The sequence below is a fragment of the Otolemur garnettii genome, unplaced genomic scaffold, assembly GCF_000181295.1.
Source record: "Otolemur garnettii isolate 467f Iridium unplaced genomic scaffold, OtoGar3 scaffold00021, whole genome shotgun sequence".
Taxonomy (NCBI): domain Eukaryota; kingdom Metazoa; phylum Chordata; class Mammalia; order Primates; family Galagidae; genus Otolemur; species Otolemur garnettii.
In genome coordinates, this window is record NW_003852416.1 from 24557404 (window position 1) to 24578771 (window position 21368).

Sequence of the window (21368 nt, forward strand, 5' to 3'; positions counted from 1 at the left end):
AACTACAACAAAAAATAGCCAGGTGTTGTGGTGGGTGCCTGTAGTCCCAGCTACTTGGGAGGCTGAGGTAAGAGACTTGCTTAGGCACAAGAGTTTGAGGTTGCTGTGAGCTGTGATGCCACAACACTCTACCGAGGGTGACACAGTAAGACTCTGTCACAAAAAAAAAGACAAGCATAACTGCGATAGTGGTTACCTTTGAGTAATATTCATTCATTCATTATCTATATTTATAAATGTATGAGTCCAGGCATGGTGGCTCATGCCTATAATCCTAGCAATCTGGGAGGCAGAGGCAAGTGGACTGCCTCAGTTCAGGCAGCCTGAGCAAGAGTGAGACCTATTCTCTAAAAATAGCTGGGCATTGGGGTCATTACCTGTAGTCCCAGCTATGTGGGAGGCTGAGGCAAGAGGACTGCTTGAGCCCAAGAGTTTGAGATTGCTATGAGTTATGATGCCATCGCACTCTATTGGGGCAAGAAAGTAAGACTCTGTCTCAAATAAATAAATAACTTATGATCATTTATAACTTTGGATTCTGGCTCGGCACCTGTGGCTCAAATGGCTAAGGCGCCAGCCACATACACCTAAGGTGGCGGGTTTGAATCCAGCCCGGCCCGCCAAACAACAATGACGGCTGCAACCAAAAAAATAGCCGGGCGTTGTGGCGGGCGCCTGTGGTCCCAGCTACTTGGGAGGCTGAGGCAGGAGACTCGCTTGAGCCCAGGAGTTGAAGGTTGCTGTGAGCTGTAATGCCACGGCACTCTACCCAGGGGGCCAGCTTGAGGCTCTGTCTCAAAAAAAAAAAAAACAAAAAACAAAAAAAACAAACTTTGGATTCTCCTTTTTATAAGTTCACATTTTGAGTATTTCTCCCTATCATTAAATATTCCTTTAAAACAAGGACTATTTACTTGACTTAGTATCTTTAAAGAGTAAATTAACACCATAAAAATATTAGTTATAATTGATATTACAAGAATTCTAACCATAATTACAAATAAATTATTGTTGATTACCTTCCTGTATCTGGTCTTTAGCGCTGGATTTAAAGATTCCTTGCTTATGTTTAGTAGGAAATTCCATGACTGTTTAATAGGTGTAGGTAATGACATTAATTCTCCACTTTCTTCAAACCAACACTTTCCCTATCAAAAATATTTGAGAAATACAGCAATTAATATTTCACTAAACAATCATATATTATCTGTGTTATGTGGTGCACTTGCCTCTTCTAATTTAAGCAGGCGATTTTCCATTTTGTTGCAGATCTTCTTATATATTTTTGGCTTTCTCTGAACATAGAACCCTTCATCTTCTAAAATGCGTGGCATCATATCTTTTGGCAATTTATGCTGGCTGTCCACTTAGTAACAATAAAATTTAGATGTTAAAGTCCAAAATATTAAACAAATTGGTTCTGACCAAATAAGAAGCACAAAGGAGCTACCATTATATCCTACCACTGAAGTCTAGCGCACACATGGATATACGAGACCAATGGGCTTTTAATCCCCCTAACTCAGAGATGACATGAAAAGCAAATATAGAAAACGGAGTACAATTTTATTTATTTATTTATATTTTTATTTTTTAGAGACAGAGTCTCACTATGTCACCCTCAGTAGAGTGCCATGGTGTCACAGCTTACAGCAACCTCAAACTCTTGGGCTTAAGCTATTCTCTTGCCTCAGCCTCCCAAATAGCTGAGACCACAGGCACCTACCACAATGCTCAGCTATTTTTTGTTGCACTTGTCACCGCTGTTTAGCTGGCCCAGGCCGGGTTCAAACCCACCAGCCTAGGTGTATGTGGCCAGTGCCCTACCCACTGAGCTATGGGCACTGCCATAATTTTAGATAAGTACTTTTCATTTTTCCAGTATATAAAGAAGTTATTGTCCTATAACATGATTCATTAATAACTTCAATATTTTATTGTAAAAGAACATTACCTGGAGAACTACTTGGTACAAAAATACTTGTTTGTTGTTTTTTTATTTGTTCTTGATCTTCTTCATATTCAGAAGCTTTTATTTCAATTAAATCTGTAGAAATGACTTCTTCCATAAAATCTTCATCTTGGCTTTCGGCAACATTTTGTAAATTATTTTCAAGTGAAAAGTATTTGGGGTAATTGTCATTTACTGATCTCTGTTAAATACCAAAAAGAAAAATAAGTCTACATGGTTGTCCCCAATGATTCATATGCAGATAAATGAAATGTTCTGGAACCTTATCACAATTGTGAACTGTGTTCCTGATCTATGCCACCCAGATCGAATTCTAGCTGAAAGCAAATTTTACTGAACATAATAGAACTCATTTAAGGCTTGTATCATACAATATGGTTTTTCTAATTTTTCTATAGCACATCTTTTGCAATTCTCCAATGAAAGACTGCTGAAATAGAGTATAATTTAAACCCCTCTTCCCCTATAGAAAATGTAGTAAGATACTGGACTATAACACTTTAACTACTGAGAATTCAGTGTTCGGCAGGATCCACAGAGATCAGACTATGTGGAATTGAACCCCATTTTTTTCATCAGTCAGAAAGCAGTACTAGCTATAATGGTGTGAAGTAGGAATGCTGTTTTCTGGAAGATATTTAAGAAAGAAAGGAAAGAAAGAAGGAAGGAAAGAAGGGAGGGAGGGAAAAAGGGAGGGAGGAAGGAAGAAAAGACTCAACACAGAAGTCTGATAGAGTGATTGCAGTGAAATTCTGAAATGTGATATATATAAAATTGTAAATAATGTGAATGTAGATATGGAAACAGATTTATTATATATTAAAATGTATATTATATCATAATCATATTTAATAAGAATCAATTCACAAAAATAAAATCATCAATTTATTTTGGATGGATTTATTTGTCTAATTTGAAATCTACATATAATGAACAGGAGAGCACATATATCATGCAAATAAAAACCCTCAGTTCTCAAAACCATATGTTTAAGGTAAGTGATAAAAAAAGAATTAATCATATAATTCCTTTGAATAGAGATCCTTACATGGCTTTGATCAACTCTGACAAAATTATGTAGTTAAGCATCACTTTGGTTCCTATGAAGTCATATCATCATACCCTCTCTCCCATCCTTATCATGAAATCAAGAAAATATTTTATATTCAGAAATCTTTGCAGTATCTTTTTCAGAATTAAAAAAAATATGATACCAACCTCTAGGAGCAAGATGTGAGGGTTACCTACTTAAAGGAGATCTTTGAAGATTCCAATCATAGACTAAACAGAGCTCTTAGCTCCAGCTGGAACTCCACTGCCAAGCTCCCTTTACAGCACGCCTGGTGTGGGCCCGGGCTTTCAACCTGCCTTCGAGACTGAGGTCTGGCCTGATGGCTGAGCATGGCAGACTCTCATCTTGAACCCCAGCCTCTAATTTATGACCCTCTAATCTGCCTATAATTTTAGCTTGAGACAAGCTGTGATCACCACCAATGTAAGCCCTATCTGCCCAACTATTCCTCATTTAAGCTAAGTCCAGCTGCCATCCCAGATCACCTTCTTGGTCTCAGCTGTTGTAGCTCACAGCACAGCCATGTTTATGCTGTTGTCTGTGTGTGATAGGGAACGTGAGGTCAGAAGATACAAATCTATATGAATATAAGTAAATATTATAAAAATAAAAAGATACTGCCTGCCCCCCTACCCCATCTCACAGGAATATGCCTTGTTAACTATGGTAATGACCAACAGAACCATCTGAAAGTAACCTCAGACCTCACTCTGGTTTGCACAGATGAGATGTATGGGACCAGGGCTCCCCTTTCTCTCAGCAGAAAAGCAGTACCTCAGATCTAACCCTCTACAAAATATAGTAGCTTTCTCCCGAAGGTAGCAAAAAGTGGATCAGATTCTGTAATACTCTGAAGGTAGAACCAACAGCATTTGTGATGAATTGGGCACCAGGCATGTGAGTAAAGAGGATCCGTGCATGATATCAAGCTTTGGCTGAGCAAGGGAATTGCTCAGAGAAATGGAATTGCCATTTATATAAAACTCTATGTGTACGCACGTAAGGCTATACACACAGAGAAAGATGAAAAATGATAATAGTGATTAGCTCAGCACAGTGGGATTTCAGGTTATTTTTATTTTCTTGCTCATGGCTTACCGCATGACGTTTTTACAGTGCATATGTTTTATTCAAAATTTTTAAAGATGAAGTTTTTATTGTGGAAAAAACAACAATAACAAAAAAGTAATGACTGGGAGATAAGTAGGAAAGCACCTGGGGGTCCCAGAGATACTTGAAAGGAGGACGTAAGGAAAGGACTGAGAGGCGTCTGAAGGTATTGGGGGGAACCACTGGGAATAGGAGGTGTCAGGTAGCAGGCGGCTCAAGAAAACTGGGAGATGTGAAGGAACAGAGGAATCAGGCAAAGCATACAGGAACAGGAGCAGAGTCCAGGGAGTTAAAAAGGCAGGAGAAGATGGTAAAAACCGGTCAGACTAATCAGCACTGGAGGAAAGAAAAATCGGAGTGACCCAGGGACTGAGCTGTTTGAGGGGGACTGGGAAGGACTGAGAGAAATTAGAAGGGGTTGGACTACAGGGAAGAAGAAAGGAGGAACTGTGAGGAGTTAACAGAGATTATGGAGAACAACGTGGGGCACCTGGAGAGAAGAACGGGGACAACAAATGAATAAAATATAGGCATTTGAGCTGATAGCCTATGCTTCCCAGCTCTAATCAACACTTGACCCTCTGTGCCTCAGTTTCCTCACCTATAAAGTAAAGATAATCACAATACCTGCCTCACAGTGATGTAATCCACTTTAAGAACTTAGCATTATGTAACATTGGGCATCTAGTAAGCACTCAATAAATCTGAGGTATTATTATATTATTGTTATGAACAGTTCTCAATTCAAAGAGGAATGTACAATAATAAAAATGTCATCTCCCAATCATGTATTTAATTCTATATCTTTAATGAAGAATTATTTTTTCCTAAGAGTGAGGAAGTAGGAGGAAGGGGAACAAATCTAACCTGCTCTGAAGACTGGTCCAACGCTGAGCTTTCTTCACCATTCAGAATGAAAAATGAAAGACCTTCATCCAGCGAGACTTTAGACTGTGGGGTAAGCAGTGCTAAACCATTATTGAGTGCTGAAATGAATAACTTTTCTCCTTATAAAAAAGAAATACTTTCCTATAATATGGTAAGCATTAAACATCTTAATGCACAAAAACAGCAAGGCAGATAATATTAAATTATAATTAGCTTTGAATCTGTTTGGTTCACAAATATTTATTTATTTAAATTTTCTGCTGACTGCAATAAAAACCAGAATAGAGCCCAAATCTCCATTTTCCCAAACTACCTCCCTAGTCTAGTCTGAACATTAAAAGCATTACCCAAACCCTTTCTTTTCTATCCCTGCTTTCCACAGCATGTGTTTTCTCTCTCTGACATACACATACCACCTTGTCCCACAATCTTCTGTGCAATTAGATGTAATTGAAAATCTTAAAGGTAGCATATCCTCAGTTGTAAACTTACTAATAGAGAACTCATCATTTTTCAATCCTGTAAAGTCTGAATCTTTGAAATGTAAATCACATTGTTTCTTTCTCACACACATATATTCCTTTTTGTTGGTTTGTTTACTTTGGGGTTTTTTTAACACACATATATTCAAATGAACTGCTTTGTGGAAGGTTTGGAAAAAGAATCAATTCTATAATAAAAAATAGAACTCCTTGTTACTGAGAACAAAGAATTTAAAAATATGTAAAATACAAAAGCTTATCTTATATCCTGTTTGTATCTATAATGTAGCTGTCACATTAACTTCATTTTTTTTGGTCACATTCACTTTAGAAGTTATTCATCTCACAACATGCTACACACAGAAATTGTCAGTATGTACTTTTACTTCTCATCATCTCTGCTCATCTCAAAACCATTTGCTAAAATACCCTATTTCCTGAGCAGATGTCACTGTCTAGTAGTTGGTATGGAGAGTCTCAGAGGACAATTTCTTTTCTCTTTTCTTTCTTTTTCTTTTCTCTTTTACCTCTCTTTTTGTGAGAATCAATGGATTAACCTTGACAAACTCTGTATTATTCATAGTTTTTACTGTTCACCAGTTTAAGCCATGTTTCTATTCACACATTAAATAAATAATATGTACATAAACATCATTTTTGTCTGCTTTTATTTTTAAATTTAATTAAAATAAATTTTCTTAAGCACTTATAAGGGGCACCATGGAAGAGACAAAGTTTAAAAAATCTTTGCTTTTTAAAATTTGCAAAGTGGTGTTTTTGTTGTTGTTTTGTTTGTTTTTTATGAGAGGAAGTCTCACTCTGTTGCCCAAGCTGGAGTGTAGTGGCATGATCATAGATCACTGCAGCCTCAAACTCTTGGGCTCAAGGAATCCTCTCACCTCAGCGTCCAGATTGGCTGGGACTATAAGAATGCCTAGGCAATTTTTCTTATTTTTTGTAGAGACAGGGTCTCACTATGTTGCCCAGGCTGATCTTGAACTCCTGGCCTCAAGTAATCCTCCCACCTCAGCCTCTCAAAGCTCTGGGTTTATAGGCATGAACCACCACACCCAGCCAAAATTTGTGGAGTTAAACACTCTAGTTATTTGTGGCAAAAACTGCTAGTTTTACCATTTTTTTTTCATCTCTAATAATAGGACCAACTCTTTCTTAGCTGGATACCTATACACTTCTCCCATATTTGCTAAGTGGAAATGATTTGTGCAATTTGCAGGTCTTGTCCCATAAAAGATCATCCTGCAGTTCTTTGATTCTTTCCTCCTCCCTTTCCTTAAGCTAGCTAGCAAATGAAAAAACTAGAGCTTTGCCATTGAACCCAGAGATGGAATCACATGTTGCAAATGCCAGAACTCTTCCTACCAGCCTGTACTACTTGTCTGTTACACTAGAGAGAAATAAAACTTCTACCTTAAGACAGTTTACTTTCCATCTTTTTGTTACAGCTACTTAGTATTCTAAATAATACAGTTCTCCAAAAATATGAGTTGTTTTGTCATTTCAAGTTTGAAATGTGATTATACATTGAATTTTCAAGTATCGATTAGACATGGAAAATCTGTAAATTGGGGATCACCTATAATATTGTTAAAATAATCAGTTGGGAGCCCATTAGACTGAGATGGCTCCAGGGCCCAGAGTTCCTATGTAGGCAAATCAAAATTCAATTCACCATGAGCTGCCATATTCAAGGAAACTGAAACTTAAGGTTTACCAATCAGAAATGGCAAACTAATGTCTAATTAGGGATCTTAAGAATACTGCTCCACTTTAGCCAACAAAATATTTTACCTGCCTTGCTTCTGCTAGCACCTTGTAAATATCTTCCTTTATTCCGTAGATCCCTAATTGCCCACTGTGTGGTACTGCCCAGTTCATGAATTTCTGTTTGCTCAAATAAACTCGTTAGATTTTAATGTACCTAAGTAAATATTTCAAAGATATTTTATTTTTTAGGATAAAAAGTAATGTCAAGTAAGAACAGAGTGACGGTGAATAGGCATGAGGGACCTATTTTGGAGTGATGAAACTCAGACTGTGGTGTTGATTACATAATACTGCAAGTTAACTAAAAGTCATTAAGTCATACATTTAATATAGGTGAACTGTAAATAAAGCGTATGTAAAGTATACCTCCATCAAGCTGTTTTTAAAAGTAAAAAAAGTGTTCTTTACCTTAGAACACTGACATATCTTCTTGGTGAGCAACTGAACTGAAGGTTTTCCACCTTGATTAATCTGAAACACAACATAAGTAAATCTTTACAGAGATATAACTGTACTCATTAAGTCATTTGTCCAAATGGATAAAATTGTTGCTTTTTCAGTAATTTTCTTTTAAAAAAGCATATGCAGTGTTTAATGTTTTATTTTAAAAAGTATATGTATATATGTGTATACGTATATTCCTGATATATATATATATATGTATATATGTGTGTGTGTGTATGTGTGTGCGCGCATGTATAATTACTGTTCTCTATCATCACAGAACTTTTCTTGGCTTTCGGTTTGTATTACAGGGATGTTACAAGAGGAAAAAAATAAGAACTTGAAACATTTTGGAGTTAAGGAGCTATATATTAAGACTGAATTTCAGCTATTTCTGATAAAGAAAAGTTTATTATACTATATGTCACATTTAAACTGTAAATTTTAAAATATGAAGTTAAAAAAAAGATTACCTTAGCATTTTTAAACTTTTCTCTTACTTTTCCTCTCAGTGTCTTTCGTATACTTTCATTTCCTTCTGTATCTAAATCAACATCATATAAGACACTTTCTTATCAACATCAATAGCAACAAATATAGCAACAAAAATATGTAATAAATATCTTAATTGTACGCGTTTCTAAGCCTTGTGTTAATTATGGAGACTGGGTCACTGCACCACGAGAGATTAGAACCTAAGACCAATAGATGTCACTTCCCCCTTCTCCAGCTGGACTAAAAAGAATCTTTCTATCTTTTTCTATCTTTCTTTTTCTTTCTTTTCTTTTCTTTTTTTTGTTGCAGTTTTTGGCCAGGGCTTGGTTTGAACCCGCCACATTTGGCATATGGGGCCAGCTCAAAGGCACTGCCCCCTTCTTTCTGTCTTTTTCCTTTTAGGAAAAAAAAAAAAAATCCATGAGAACATTCATATTATATGTATACATTTCTCTGTGAAATTTATAAATATCAAAGCCAAGTTACTTCCGTTTGATAAATTGGAAAGGGATGTGAAAAGAGAGGTAAGTCTCTAGGTACCCATTTTAACTACTTGTGTTTGTTTTGTAATATCATTGTAATACTTCTGATCCCTATTTCTGCCTGATACTAGAGAAACTGAACCAGTATTGAAGGGTATAAAGAATACTCCAGCTCCTGTATGCATTCCAAGCCATGTGTTATTTTCTAATCATCCACTGAATGATCCACTGGATAAGCTGAAAAAGACAAAGGTTGTGCTATCTTAAGTATGGGGAAAAAGGGAGGACTTATTGGTCATTTTGCCTTGAATTTTGTTTTTTCTTCCCCTTGCCTTCAAGTACTTAAGGGTTGCACAGAAGATGGTAAAAACAGAGGACTCCACCCCCCCCAGGCAATTGAAGCAACATCAAAAATACACTATTGGGACCTGATCAAACTAAAAAGCTTCTGCATAGCCAAGAACACAGTAAGTAAAGTAAGCAGACAGCCCTCAGAATGGGAGAAGATACTTGCAGGTTATGTCTCCGACAAAGGTTTAATAACCAGAATCCACAGAGAACTCAAATGTATTAGTAAGAAAAGAACAAGTGATCCCATTTCAGGGTGGGCAAGGAAGAGAAACTTCCCTGAAGAAGACAAGCGCATGGCCTACAGACGTGAAAAAATGCTCACCATCCTTAATCATCAGAGAAATGCAAATCAAAACTACTTTGAGACATCATCTAACTCCAGTAAGATTCGCCCATATCACAAAATCCCAAAACCAGAGATGCTGGCGTGGATGTGGAGAAAAGGGAACACTTCTACACTGTTGGTGGGTATACAAACTAATACGTTCCTTTTGGAAAGACGTCTGGAGAACACTTAGAGAACTAAAAATAGACCTGCCATTTGATCCTACAATTCCTCTACTAGGTATATATCCAAAAGACCAAAAATCACACTACAACAAAGATATTTGTACCAGAATGTTTATTGCAGCCCAATTCATAATTGCTAGGTCATGGAAGAAGCCCAAGTGCCCAATGACCCACGAACGGATTAATAAATTGTGGTATATGTACACCATGGAATATTATACACCCTTAAAGAAAGATGGAGACTTTACCTCCTTCATGTTTACATGGATGGAGCTGGAAAATCTTATTCTTAGCAAAGTATCTCAAGAATGAAAGAAAAAGTACCCAAAGTACTCAGCCCTACTATGAAACTAATTTATAGCTTTCATATGAAAGCTATAACCCAATTATAGTTCAATATGGGGAAAGGGGAGAAGAAGGGGAGGGGAGGCAGGAGGATGAGTGGACGGAGGGTGATTGGTGGGATCACATCTATCTTACAAGGGTACATGTGAATTTTTCTAAATGTAGAATGTAAATGTCTTAACACAATAACTAAGAAAATGACATGAAGGCTATGTTAACCAGTTTGACAAAAATATTTCAAATTTTATATAAAACCAGCACACTGTACCCCATGACTGCATTAATGTATGCAGCTATGATTTAATTTAAAAAAAAAGAAGATGGTAAAAATAAAGAGTAAGCATAAAGCTAAATCACTACAGGTCCTAAGAATCTTTATTCTTTTTTTTTTTTTTTTTTTTTGAGACGGAGCCTCAAGCTATCCCCCTGGGTAGAGTGCCGTAGCATCACAGCTCACAGCAACCTCCAACTCCTGGGCTCAAGCGAGTCTCCTGCCTCAGCCTCCCAAGTAGCTGGGACTACAGGCACCCACCACAACGCCCGGCTATTCTTTGGTTGCAGCTATCATTGTTGTTTGGCAGGCCTGGGCTGGATTCGAACCCGCCAGCTCAGGTGTATGTGGCTGGCGCCTTAGCTGCTTAAGCCACAGGCGCCGAGCCAGAAGAATCTTTATTCTTAACTACAATATTCCTTGGTATAATTTAAAGTCACAAGTCAGTTTTGTTTATACTCTATTCCTAGAACTTACAATGGCAGATGGCACATAAGAGATGCTCCATAAATATTTACCTGGGGGTTCAACTATTATTTACATACTTTTCTCCCTGAAATTTGAAGCTTCCTGACATACGTTCTTAATCTATCTTTGTGGTCTCACACCTTCTCAAGTAGTACTAGTAGATTCTCCACGTTTGCAGAGACAGAAAGACAAAGAAGATAGAATAGAACTTAGCTTTATAGTTTGGATTGACTTTCTGTGTATTTCCTTATGTCTATCTTGTATTTCCAGGAAGGTTAACTTCTGTTTAAACTTCTTTCTTAGAAAAGTAGTGTTCTCATTGAAACTCTAAGATAGGATTAATCGCTTATTTAAAAAATAAAAACCAAGAATATCAGAGTTGTGGTATACATATTGAGAACCTTTTTGGAGATGGTCATCTACACTTTCTTCTCCTACAATGTTATCCATATTTTCTGACATCTGAAAAAAAAATGGAGGGATAACTTGAATCTTGTTTTGTCATTGAACATCTTCTCACATATTCAACAGCCCTTTGAACATCATTCTCTTTAAAATACCATTTTAAAAAAACATAAAATACCAATTCATTTCCTTTGCCTGTTTTCTCAAATTTCATCCTTTTATCAATTTGTATGTGGCTTGGCGCCTGTGGCTCAAGCGGCTAAGGCGCCAGCCACATACACCTTAGGTGGCAGGTTCAAATCCCCAGCCCAGCCCGCCAAACAACAATGACGGCTGCAACCAAAAAACGGCCAGGCGTTGTGGCGGGCACCTGTAGTCCCAGCTACTTGGGAGGCTGACGCAGGAGACTCGCTTGAGCCCAGGAGTTGGAGGTTGCTGTGAGCTGTGATGCCATGGCACTCTACCCAGGGGGATAGCTTGAGGCTCTGTCTGAAAAAAATAAAAAAATTTTCATGTATTACTTATGTGTGGTGAATTTTTAAATTAAGAAGTTTCTCACTGTAATATAAAAAGACATTTTGATGACAAAAATCCAATGGTTAGTCCTTTCTTTCTTTCTTTTTTTTTTTTGGAGACAGTCTCACTCTGTCTCCCTTGGTACAGTGCCCTGGCATCACAGCTCCCAGCAACCTCAAACTCTAGGGCTCAAGCTATCCTCTTGTCTCAGCCTCCCAAGTAGCTGGGACTACAGGTACCTGCCACAACACCCAGCTAGTGTATTTTTTGAGACAGAGTTTCACTATGTTGCCCTCACTAGAGTGCTGTGGCATCCCAGCTCACAGCAACCTCCAACTCTTGGGCTTAAGCGATTCTCTTGCCTCAGCCTCCCAAGTTTCTGGGACTACAGGTGTTTGCCACAATGCCCAGCTATTTTTTTTGGTTGTAGTTGTCATTGCTGTTTAGCTGGCCCAGGCTGGGTTCAAACCTGCCAGCCTGGGTTATATGGTCGGCATCCTACCCACTGAGCTACAGGCACTGCCCATACCCAGCTACTTTTATTTTGTTTTGTTTTTCTATCTGTGGAAATGAGGTCTTGCTTTGGTCAGGCTGGTCTCGCACTCCTGAGCTCAGCCAATCAACCACCTCTGCCTCCCAGAGTGCTGGGATTACAGGTGTGACTACTGTGCCTGGCCCAATGGTTACTTCTTAGTGTTCATGTATTGTCTACTTCATGTATCTTTTAAACGAGTCAAATAAAATCAGATATATATGAAAATACTTTGAAAATCCAATGCTACTACATATACTAGTATGAGCTACTATTTGGCTGATTACACTGTAGTATCTGACAACGTTGAGTACCCTTATTTCCTGAAAACTTCCTATTCCTTGCTCTCTAGCCTTCTACCTCTCTGGCCACTTATTCCTTGCATCCGTAGCCTAAATATGGGTGTATTCCAAGGCTTCGGATGGTCTTATACCACACTTAAGAGCTACTGGATAAGGTCAACACGGACTAAGATGTTCCCTTACTTCTTAATCAATCTTCAATACCTTCCTCAAGACAATTAAAATTACCTTATTTTACTCTTGACCAGCAGATAGCAATCCCTGAACGTATGATAGAACATCAACCCTAACAAGTGATTGATAAAAGTCTCCCTTTAATTCCCAATAATCTCATCCGCTATTCTCAGGATTCTGTATACTTTTTCATAATTTCTTATTTCCATTTAGAAGGCAGGGATAAAATATGAATCTTAACTGGAGTTACTCTAACAGACACATAGATACTGGTCCCATACAGGTTTAACTCATTGATTAAAAAATATATTTTTTAAGTAAAACACAGAATGGACTACTGGTTGGCCAAGAGAACACATAATACATAAACATTCAAGTAAGAGATTAAACAAGTAAATACATAAATAATGCATCTCTAATGCTTCTCTTTACATGACTGACTGATCAAATAAGAATACAATTCATCCCTAAGCTCTTTTACTATTTTTTCAATATATTAATTTAGGATTTGTATATAAAACCAAATATGTCACATTTATCAGGATAATCCTACATTTATAATAAGGCTATTTAGAATAATCAAAATCCTTATAAACTCCCTTAATACCTTACCTTTCTACTACTTTTTCTTCTCCTTGATATCATTTCCATGATGGTTCTTTAATTTCTACTTTCTAAACAAATAAGAAATATTTTAAGAATGATACATTATGTTGCTAAAATAAAATGAACTCTTGCAATAAAAAGTTTGCTAATTAAGTTTTTTCATGTAACTAGAAACAAAATGGTATCATAAAAAAATTCCAGTTATAGGGGGTGGCGCCTGTTGCTGAAAGGAGTAGGGCATGGGCCCCACTGGATGTGGCAAGTTCAAACCTGGCCCCAGCCAAAAACTGGAAAAAAAAAATTCCAGTTATAGACTTTTCAAAAGAACTTCAAAATCCAGACTCAGGCTCAGCACCCGTAGCACAGTGGTTATGGTGCCAGCCACATACACCAAGGGTGGCAGGTTCGAACTCGGCCCGGGCCAGCTAAACAACAGTGACAACTGCAAAAAATAAATAGCTGGGCATTATGTTGGGCACCTGTAGTCCCAGCAACTTGGGAGGCTGATAGATAGATTAAGCCCAAGAGTTTGAGGTTGCTGTAAGCTGTGATGTCACAACACTCTTCCTAGGGCAACATAGTGAGACTCTGTCTCAAAAAAAAAAAAAAATCCACCAAAAAGAAACACACTGGGCGGCGCCTGTGGCTCAAAGGAGTGGGGTGCTGGCCCCATATGCTGGAGGTGGCGATTTCAAACCCAGCCCTGGCCAAAAAAAAATAAAAGAAACATACTAACATTCTTAGCATTTAAAATTTAGTACCTGATCATCTTTAGTATTTTTTTAAAATACTGCTTAATGCAATAAAACATATAAAAGAAGTAAGAGGTGTAATTTTTGAAGGGGAGGACAAAATTATCATTGTTAATGACAGGCTTTTATACATGGAAAATCCGAGAGACTTAATCAAACAAGTTTAGACATACAGTAGAACCTCCATAGGTGACCACCTACCCACACTGACCACATCCTTAAGTAGACCTAATTTTCATAGGCCAGACACACACAGCATGTACATATCAGTACAACCTTAGTTCCTTATGTTGACCACCTCTGTATATTGACCAATTTGTTACAGTCCCTTGGGTGGTCAACTTACAGAGGTTCTACTGTAATTAGAAAGTTGCTAAAAGGCAGAATATAAGAGAACATGTGAAAAGTCAGTGTCTTCCCTACAGGCTAATATGATTAAAAAATATTTCTTTCACAATAATACAAAAAAATTCCAAAACACTTAGCAATTACTTCAATTAAAATATGTGGGAATTCCCCTCACTCCTAAAAGTATAACACTTCACAGTGAAGGGAAAAAATGCAGATGATTAAATAAGGAGATATTCTATGAGAGGCAGAGATTGATTAGGAGACTTTTGAGAGATACTAAAGAGCTGAATTTAAAAATGGAGAGTGAAGAAAGATTTATTTTATTCTTAATTCACAGGTTTTAGTGTATTCAGTGTATGGGACAAAATGATGGAGGAGTAAAGGAAGGCTCCCAGACTTTTGCCTTAACTGAGAGGCAACAATGTCAAAATAGGAAGGTAGCTGAGGTAGGGATTAATGAGTTCAATTTGCAGATGTTTTTTATGAGTGTTTACAGAACATTCAAGTGAGAGGTCTGCAAGGTGGTTAAAAACATTGAATAGTCTTGGAACAGGAGAAAATCAGGTCTAAGCTGATTTTTTAGATCCAATTCTTTGTATAACCAGTAAGAAAGACACTTAAGAAATTAGTGACTTTTGGAAAGATTATAACACCCTTAAGATTTTTCCTACTAACATACCAATATTAGGCAGGAATAGAACGGCACAAAAAGAGAATTCTGAATTGCCTTTCCATTCTACTAGAACTTCTAAAACAAACTTCCAATTCCTGGCTTACTGATGCCTAGACCTGCAAATGTTTTCCGCTTATCTAGAGAAAACATTAGCAGTGGCATATCCTATGGATAGTAAAATTACAATAAATTATCAAAAGAAATGTAGAAGAAATTATTAATCATATTTTTGGAGACATGAAGATGTTCCTAACTTGTTCACTTATCATTCTACATAAGATATAAGATAATTAAATGATTATAGATTAAAATATTGGATAAAATTTCAAATCGCAGAAAGTTCCATTTGTTCTTTTGAGGTATCATCTAAAAGTAAGAAGAAATTACAGGGCAGACTCTTACCTCCTTATAACAGTTCAACTTCCTGTGTTAGAAACTGCCTCCAACAGTTATATCCAATCTTCTCTTTGAGAATATTCTTAATTTATAATTCTTGCAGTTCAACCTTCTTCTAAAAGATAAGGAAATTGAGGATTAGCTACTTTTCTAGCAGATGGTCTGAAGGTCCACAGTCAAAGTTTGAGAATTAAAACTACCAGTTCATTTAGTCTTTTCTGATCCACAGCAAACAGAGGCAATTTTATTGGGATGAATCTTTGCTTCTTGCTTAGCAGTTAAGAAATCTCCAGGTTCTGCAAATTATTTAGCAGTGCTCTATCACTATAATGATTTCTGAAATGAAATTTCCTAAAGCTCATGTTGTGTGTGTATTTGACATTTAAGTGCAAATATATCACTTGGATTTTTGAAAAGCTCAAGAAATATGGTTGTATAGGAGATCTTTTCCTAGCTACAGTTGGTATACAAAAATTTGCAAAAAAGTGCAATTTGTAGTTTTGCAAGCATTTCCATTTCTAATAATGAAGTATGCATAGAAATGGATATGATAAAAATACAAAGTATTTTACTTTATTATCAAATAGGAGGTTAGCAAAATACACCTTACTGTACTACATTGATTTATATCTGAAATTAACTGAATTAAAGTCAATGATGAAACAAAAAGCATTATTTTCATGTGATTACAAAGGCCAGTATTTCTCATATCTCATTCTGACCATATGAAGTCTTTGAGATGGAAGCCAACTTCTGCAATTTCACAACAAAAATCCCATAACCACCAATTGAGTAAGAAAAAATCACAAAGAACAACTTGTTGAGTATAATACAACAAAGTAAGAAGCAATCAGTTTCAACATCTCATATTTCCTGATTATAGAAAACATTAAATTTAATAAAAATATCTTTGGTCAGAGAGGCTAAAAAGACTTTATGGGTTTTATTTCTCTTTGCACATTTGTTTTTGGCTCCACAAATAACCTTGTAGCACAGTATCATTCAACATAAAGTCTAAAATGCAAGTCCAAGAAATTCTCCAGACACAACAGTAGAGGCCAGTTTGCCACATAAGAACACAAGAGTATGCAAGATCTCCTGATATTTGCTTTTGTTTGGGATAGAACGCTCAATTATTAACACAGAAACGTCCTCTAGAAATCATCATAGACTTCTTTTTAGAACAATTTTTAATCATATTGATTACTTCTGTAACATGCCATTTGCTTTCAGGAGTGCTAGCAGAGCAACCTACAGAAGAATCTCTAGTGTATGGAGTAGTCACAAAATGCATATTCTGGTATCCAGTAATATTTCTTTGGTTACTAGCTAGATCTAAATTTGTTTTCTCTTTAATTCCCCCCTCCCCCCACTTTTGTTGAAAATCTTTCTAAATGTATCAATTTGCTTTCCTTCCTTAGGAGATCTGAATTCAGACCAATTTTTCTTGATCTCAGTTCATCTATTGTCACATAGTATGAAGAATTCTTTCCGAATTATCTTATAACAGCCTTTCTTAAATCATGATCTTCCAGACTTCTCTGATTTGAATCAGGATGCTATACCAAAAACTAAGATTTCCTTCAAAGTTACGATAAAATTAAAGCAACAGATAGCATTTTCTCAAAATAAAAAATTATTTATATGGCACCAGCTACCCTTTACTGGCATCAGGATATAAAAATAAAGGTAAAATTGAACCCAAAACTTCCAGACTGTGTGATACAGCAGTATTTTACAATGTTGCACAAAAACCTTCCTGTCTTCCAGGCATTCTGTTATCCGACAAATTTGAAAATTAACACCTTATTTTCCAAAATCAAAAACTAGAAACATATGGGCTGACAAAGGAATTTATGATCTGTGAATTTATGTCTTTGAATGCTAAGTCACCCACTGTTTTCAGAAACAAGTCTCATAGATCAAGAAAGATTTGCACATCCTTTTGGGGGGCATCTGGTACCGAAAAATTAAATAAATGGGGAAAGAGATTACAAAAACTGTGCTATTATATTTTGAAAGTTTATATCGAAGACATGCACAATACAACATAGTCATGGCTCTCATGAGTTAATTACAAGATTAATAAAAACGTACTAATTGATAGAGCAACCACGAGGGTCCAGAAGAACTGCGACATTGTCTTTTATTCAATACTGAAGATTTATCTCTGTACCTGTACCTACAGTGTCAGTTGGAAAGTCAACCCAAAAGCCCTTTCTTAAAGTCAAGTTAAAGGACCCCTACGTCCACTTCCCCATCTACGCCCTGATTATTACTCTTCAATAAAAACTTTCAACTACCTTACACTCTCTCCCTTGGTTACCTCCATCCTCTGATTTTTCAACTTCCCCCTACTGAAGAGCATTCCCCGTTTCAAAGCCTGATTCAAACTCCACGTCGTCCAGAATTTTTTTTTTCCTGAGTCTGGCCTTTGACTTCCAATAGCACTTAATAGTTTGCAATGCTAATTTTTGTTCACTACATTCTACCTTCCAAGTCCGCCTTTCCGCTTAACTCAAACAAGTCCTCGGGCATGAACTTGTCTACACCCCACCAATCCTAACAAGGTGTTTGGCATACAGTAGGTACTCTGGGCACTCAATAATATGCCGACCCGCATTTGATGCAAATCAAGCCTTGCAGTCGAAGGTTGTAAAAAGCAGCGGTTTTCAAGCCTATTAACTCCCAAAGGGGACTCTAACGGGGTCACACAGGCCCTGCGGACTGCAAGTCCCAGCGGCCCGCGCGGCTCCGGTCCGGGCGACCCCGGGCCCGCACCACCGTTTCTTCCCGCAGTCGGAGCTTCGACCAGGCTGCGAGAGTGTGTGACTGGGAAGGATCAGAAGATCCGTGACAGGCAGCACGACAAAGGGCACTTTGTCACGTCTGAGCAGCCAAGGCAGGGTGCGCGATTTACCGGGCACTGAGAGAACTCACCAACCGCCCGGCAGCGCTCCCGGCGCCCGCAGCTGACGCTCAGGGCGGCCCAGGAGCATGCGCGGTGCGTGCCCTCGGCCTGTAGGGACCCAGCGTGCGCCCTTGCCAATCTTGTGCGGTTCATCTATTCATCGTTCCCTTGGTTTGTGGCTCGTATTGAGGCGCCCGAGTCTGTCACTCCCGCCCTTGCTTCTGCCCACCTGCTTTGGTCACCTACTGCCTACGTCGGTGGCACAGTAGCTGGAAGGCTGAGAGCCGGGTTGCCTGGGTCATGGTGTATCCTCAGCGGGTGTCAGCCGCGAGCTCCGGGGTCAGCGCGGCCCGCGGCTGGAGTCCTGCGCTAATGGGTGCCCTCAGGGAGGGTGGCCCAGAGCGTCAGTGTCCAGATGGGAGTGCAGACCTGGGACAGACGCAGAGCGGCCGGGCTCACTGAGGGGGCCTCTGGCGGGGCCGCCCACGAGACTTGCTGCCTTTTTTCCTCCTCGCCTCTGCCTTGCAGGAAAAGTGGGGTGCTTTGATTTGAGGTGGTTTGAGTACGGCATCTAAAAGAGTTCCCTAAACATGCAAGTGGTTCTTTTCATTTCCAGGGCTTCCTAGTAGTGTATGTATTTTTAAAGTATTAAAATGGGAAATACTAAACAACCTTACTGGTGTCATTACTTAATAAACGAAAGAGCATGTATTATTTTTTTCTTTTTTTCCAGTACCTCACCCAAATTAAAATAATGAGTTAAATGAAGGGCAGAGCCTGTGGCTCAAGGAGTAAGGAACCCGCCCCATAGAAGGGAGGTGGTGGATTCAAGCCTGCCCCGGGCCAAAAACTGCAACCAAAAAAAAAAAAAAAAGTTAAATAAAACATTGTGATTGGAAACTTGTTCTGGGAAATTGGAGTGGATGGAGATGTAGAAAACTTGCTAGTGCTGGAAAGCAGCACATTGGTGTTCATGCCTTCATTAATTCAAACATTCAACAAGTGTTTATTAGCAGCTTTCTGTGTCATGAGTGTGCTCGGAGCTTTGATTGTAGAGAAACTGGTGTTTAAAACTTTGGACAGTCTTGTACATTTGTGTTGGAGTTCCTGGGGGCCCAGGGGAGACAGCACTGAAGAAAGAAGGAGACTTTCACACAAACTTAGTGTATAAAAGCCTGAGAGCTTGGAGAGGCATACACAGTCTTTCATGCCTGCTGGCAGCTCAAGACAGTGCAGCACCTGCTCAGCCTTCTCAGAGGTCTTTTATTGTGCTCAAAACATAAATGTCTACGTGCAAAAATGCAAGCAGGGCAATTAAAGTTAAAAATGAAAAGCAGAACCCTTACCCCCAGAAAAGTAAAGTAAAAGGCAATGGCTGAGTAAACAAGAACACAGGGTATTGGAAGATCTGAAAGGGCCAGATAATGTATAGGGAAGAAAGGAGTAGGAGAGAACAAGTTCTATGTCATCTAACTTCTCTAATCTAGACTGCTGATCTGGAGTCTAAAGCTCTCAGGCTGTCTAAGCTGCTGATCCTCACACAGGGGTTGGCATACAGACATTTCCCTTATCAGTCACCTGCAGGCTCTCATTCTTTGGGTGGTCTTGATTGGGGGTTGGGGGTGATGTTTGCAGGGATGGCCCCACAGCATGCTTTTTACCCTGAGGAGGAGGGACTTATAAGGGAGTCAGCCTACCTGCCTCCCGCATAAGCACACATTTCAAAAAGGGGAGACGTGGAAATAAACTGCTGCAAAATAATGTTCTGGATTAAATAGGTACGTGTGGCATAAATGGAAATGGAACTCAGAAGTTATACCTACCTTGTAACTGAAGTAACTGCATTACCATTAAATGTGTCCAGGCTTCAAAATCATTTGGCCAGACTGTCATTCAAAATAAAACCCTCCCATTTTTATTTTTCAGGTCTCATCTGCTATAGGAATTTAGGAACAAAGATAGTGAAGAAAGAAGTCAAGAAATACTTTCCTTAAATAGCAGTGATATGGACTAGATAGAATATGTGATGCTCCTTAAGTACACTTGATTTCTGGATTACTGTCATACAGTGGTATGTGTTTTTAAAAACACATGGCATATAATGTGTATCAAGTGACATACTATTATATTTATGCCCAGGCATTAAGTATATAGGACCAAATAATGCACAGACTAAATTATGTAGGATTTGAGATCTAATACTAGAGTCTGTAGCTCAGATGGGAAAAACAAAAACAAAACCAACCTACCTGGAATTTGAGTTTGCACCTCTAGCAGAAAGGGTAAGTGGGAGGAAGGACCTTAATTTATTATTTGTTTCAAAAATAAAATTGTCATATTGAGTCCAACCAGACAGTGTTGTGAAGGACTGATTTTTTGTTTTATCTTTTTTCTTTTTCTTTCTTTTTTCAGAAAGTATGGCAGCTGGGCACGGTGGCTCACACCTGTAATCTCAGCACTTGGGAAGCTGAGGTGGGTGGATTGCCTGAGCTCATGGGTTCAAGACCAGCCTAAGCCAGAGATAAACCTCATCTTTAAAAAAGCCGGGCATTTTGGTGGGCACCTGTAGTCCCAGCTACTTGGGAAGCTGAGGCAAGAGAATCGCTCAAGCCCAAGAGTTGAGGTTGCTGTGAGCTGTGACAACACAGAACTCTACAGAGGGCAACAAAGTAAGATTCTGTCTCAAAAAAAAAAAAAATAGTATGGCAGTCTTCCATAATTTCATCTTCAGAAAGCAAATCCATGTTAGATATCCCTAAGGTCCCTTAACTCAGTGAACTGCACTTTACTCATCTGAACCACCTGGATAATGATAGAATTCCCAGTTCCACCTTCCTTCAGGGATTATGGAGAAATCTAACAATAAAACATGAACATGTGTTGTAAACTATAAAACCACTAAACAAATTGGTTCTAATAATGCTAAAGGCAGCAGTTTTCTCATCTGGAATTGAGATTTACTTTTTCCTTCCAATAACTTCTTTCCTCGAAGTTGAAACATACAAATGAAAATATATATATATGGGCAGAGATAAGTGATAATCTGATTAGGATAGATTTAGAAAATAATTTTAA

The 21368-nt window shown here is 38.2% G+C and overlaps 2 protein-coding genes across 2 annotated transcripts in view; both read right to left on the bottom strand.

Moving 5' to 3' along the window:
* CC2D2B (coiled-coil and C2 domain containing 2B) overlaps window positions 1-15440 on the bottom strand; it is a 109246-nt gene extending 93806 nt beyond the window's left edge. Inside the window, exons 1-9 of the mRNA XM_023511778.1 lie at window positions 15389-15440; window positions 13217-13278; window positions 11011-11137; window positions 8227-8324; window positions 7726-7780; window positions 5022-5122; window positions 1955-2153; window positions 1230-1366; window positions 1020-1148 (exon numbers count right to left, since the gene is read on the bottom strand). Of these exons, the coding sequence (XP_023367546.1) occupies window positions 1020-1148; window positions 1230-1366; window positions 1955-2153; window positions 5022-5122; window positions 7726-7780; window positions 8227-8324; window positions 11011-11137; window positions 13217-13255 (885 nt within the window). The 5' untranslated portion in view covers window positions 13256-13278; window positions 15389-15440. The remainder of the gene's footprint in view (window positions 1-1019; window positions 1149-1229; window positions 1367-1954; window positions 2154-5021; window positions 5123-7725; window positions 7781-8226; window positions 8325-11010; window positions 11138-13216; window positions 13279-15388) is intronic.
* ENTPD1 (ectonucleoside triphosphate diphosphohydrolase 1) overlaps window positions 15395-21368 on the bottom strand; it is a 195116-nt gene continuing 189142 nt past the window's right edge. The window contains exon 10 of the mRNA XM_023511601.1: window positions 15395-15497. Coding sequence (XP_023367369.1) covers window positions 15471-15497 — 27 coding nt within the window. The 3' untranslated portion in view covers window positions 15395-15470. The remainder of the gene's footprint in view (window positions 15498-21368) is intronic.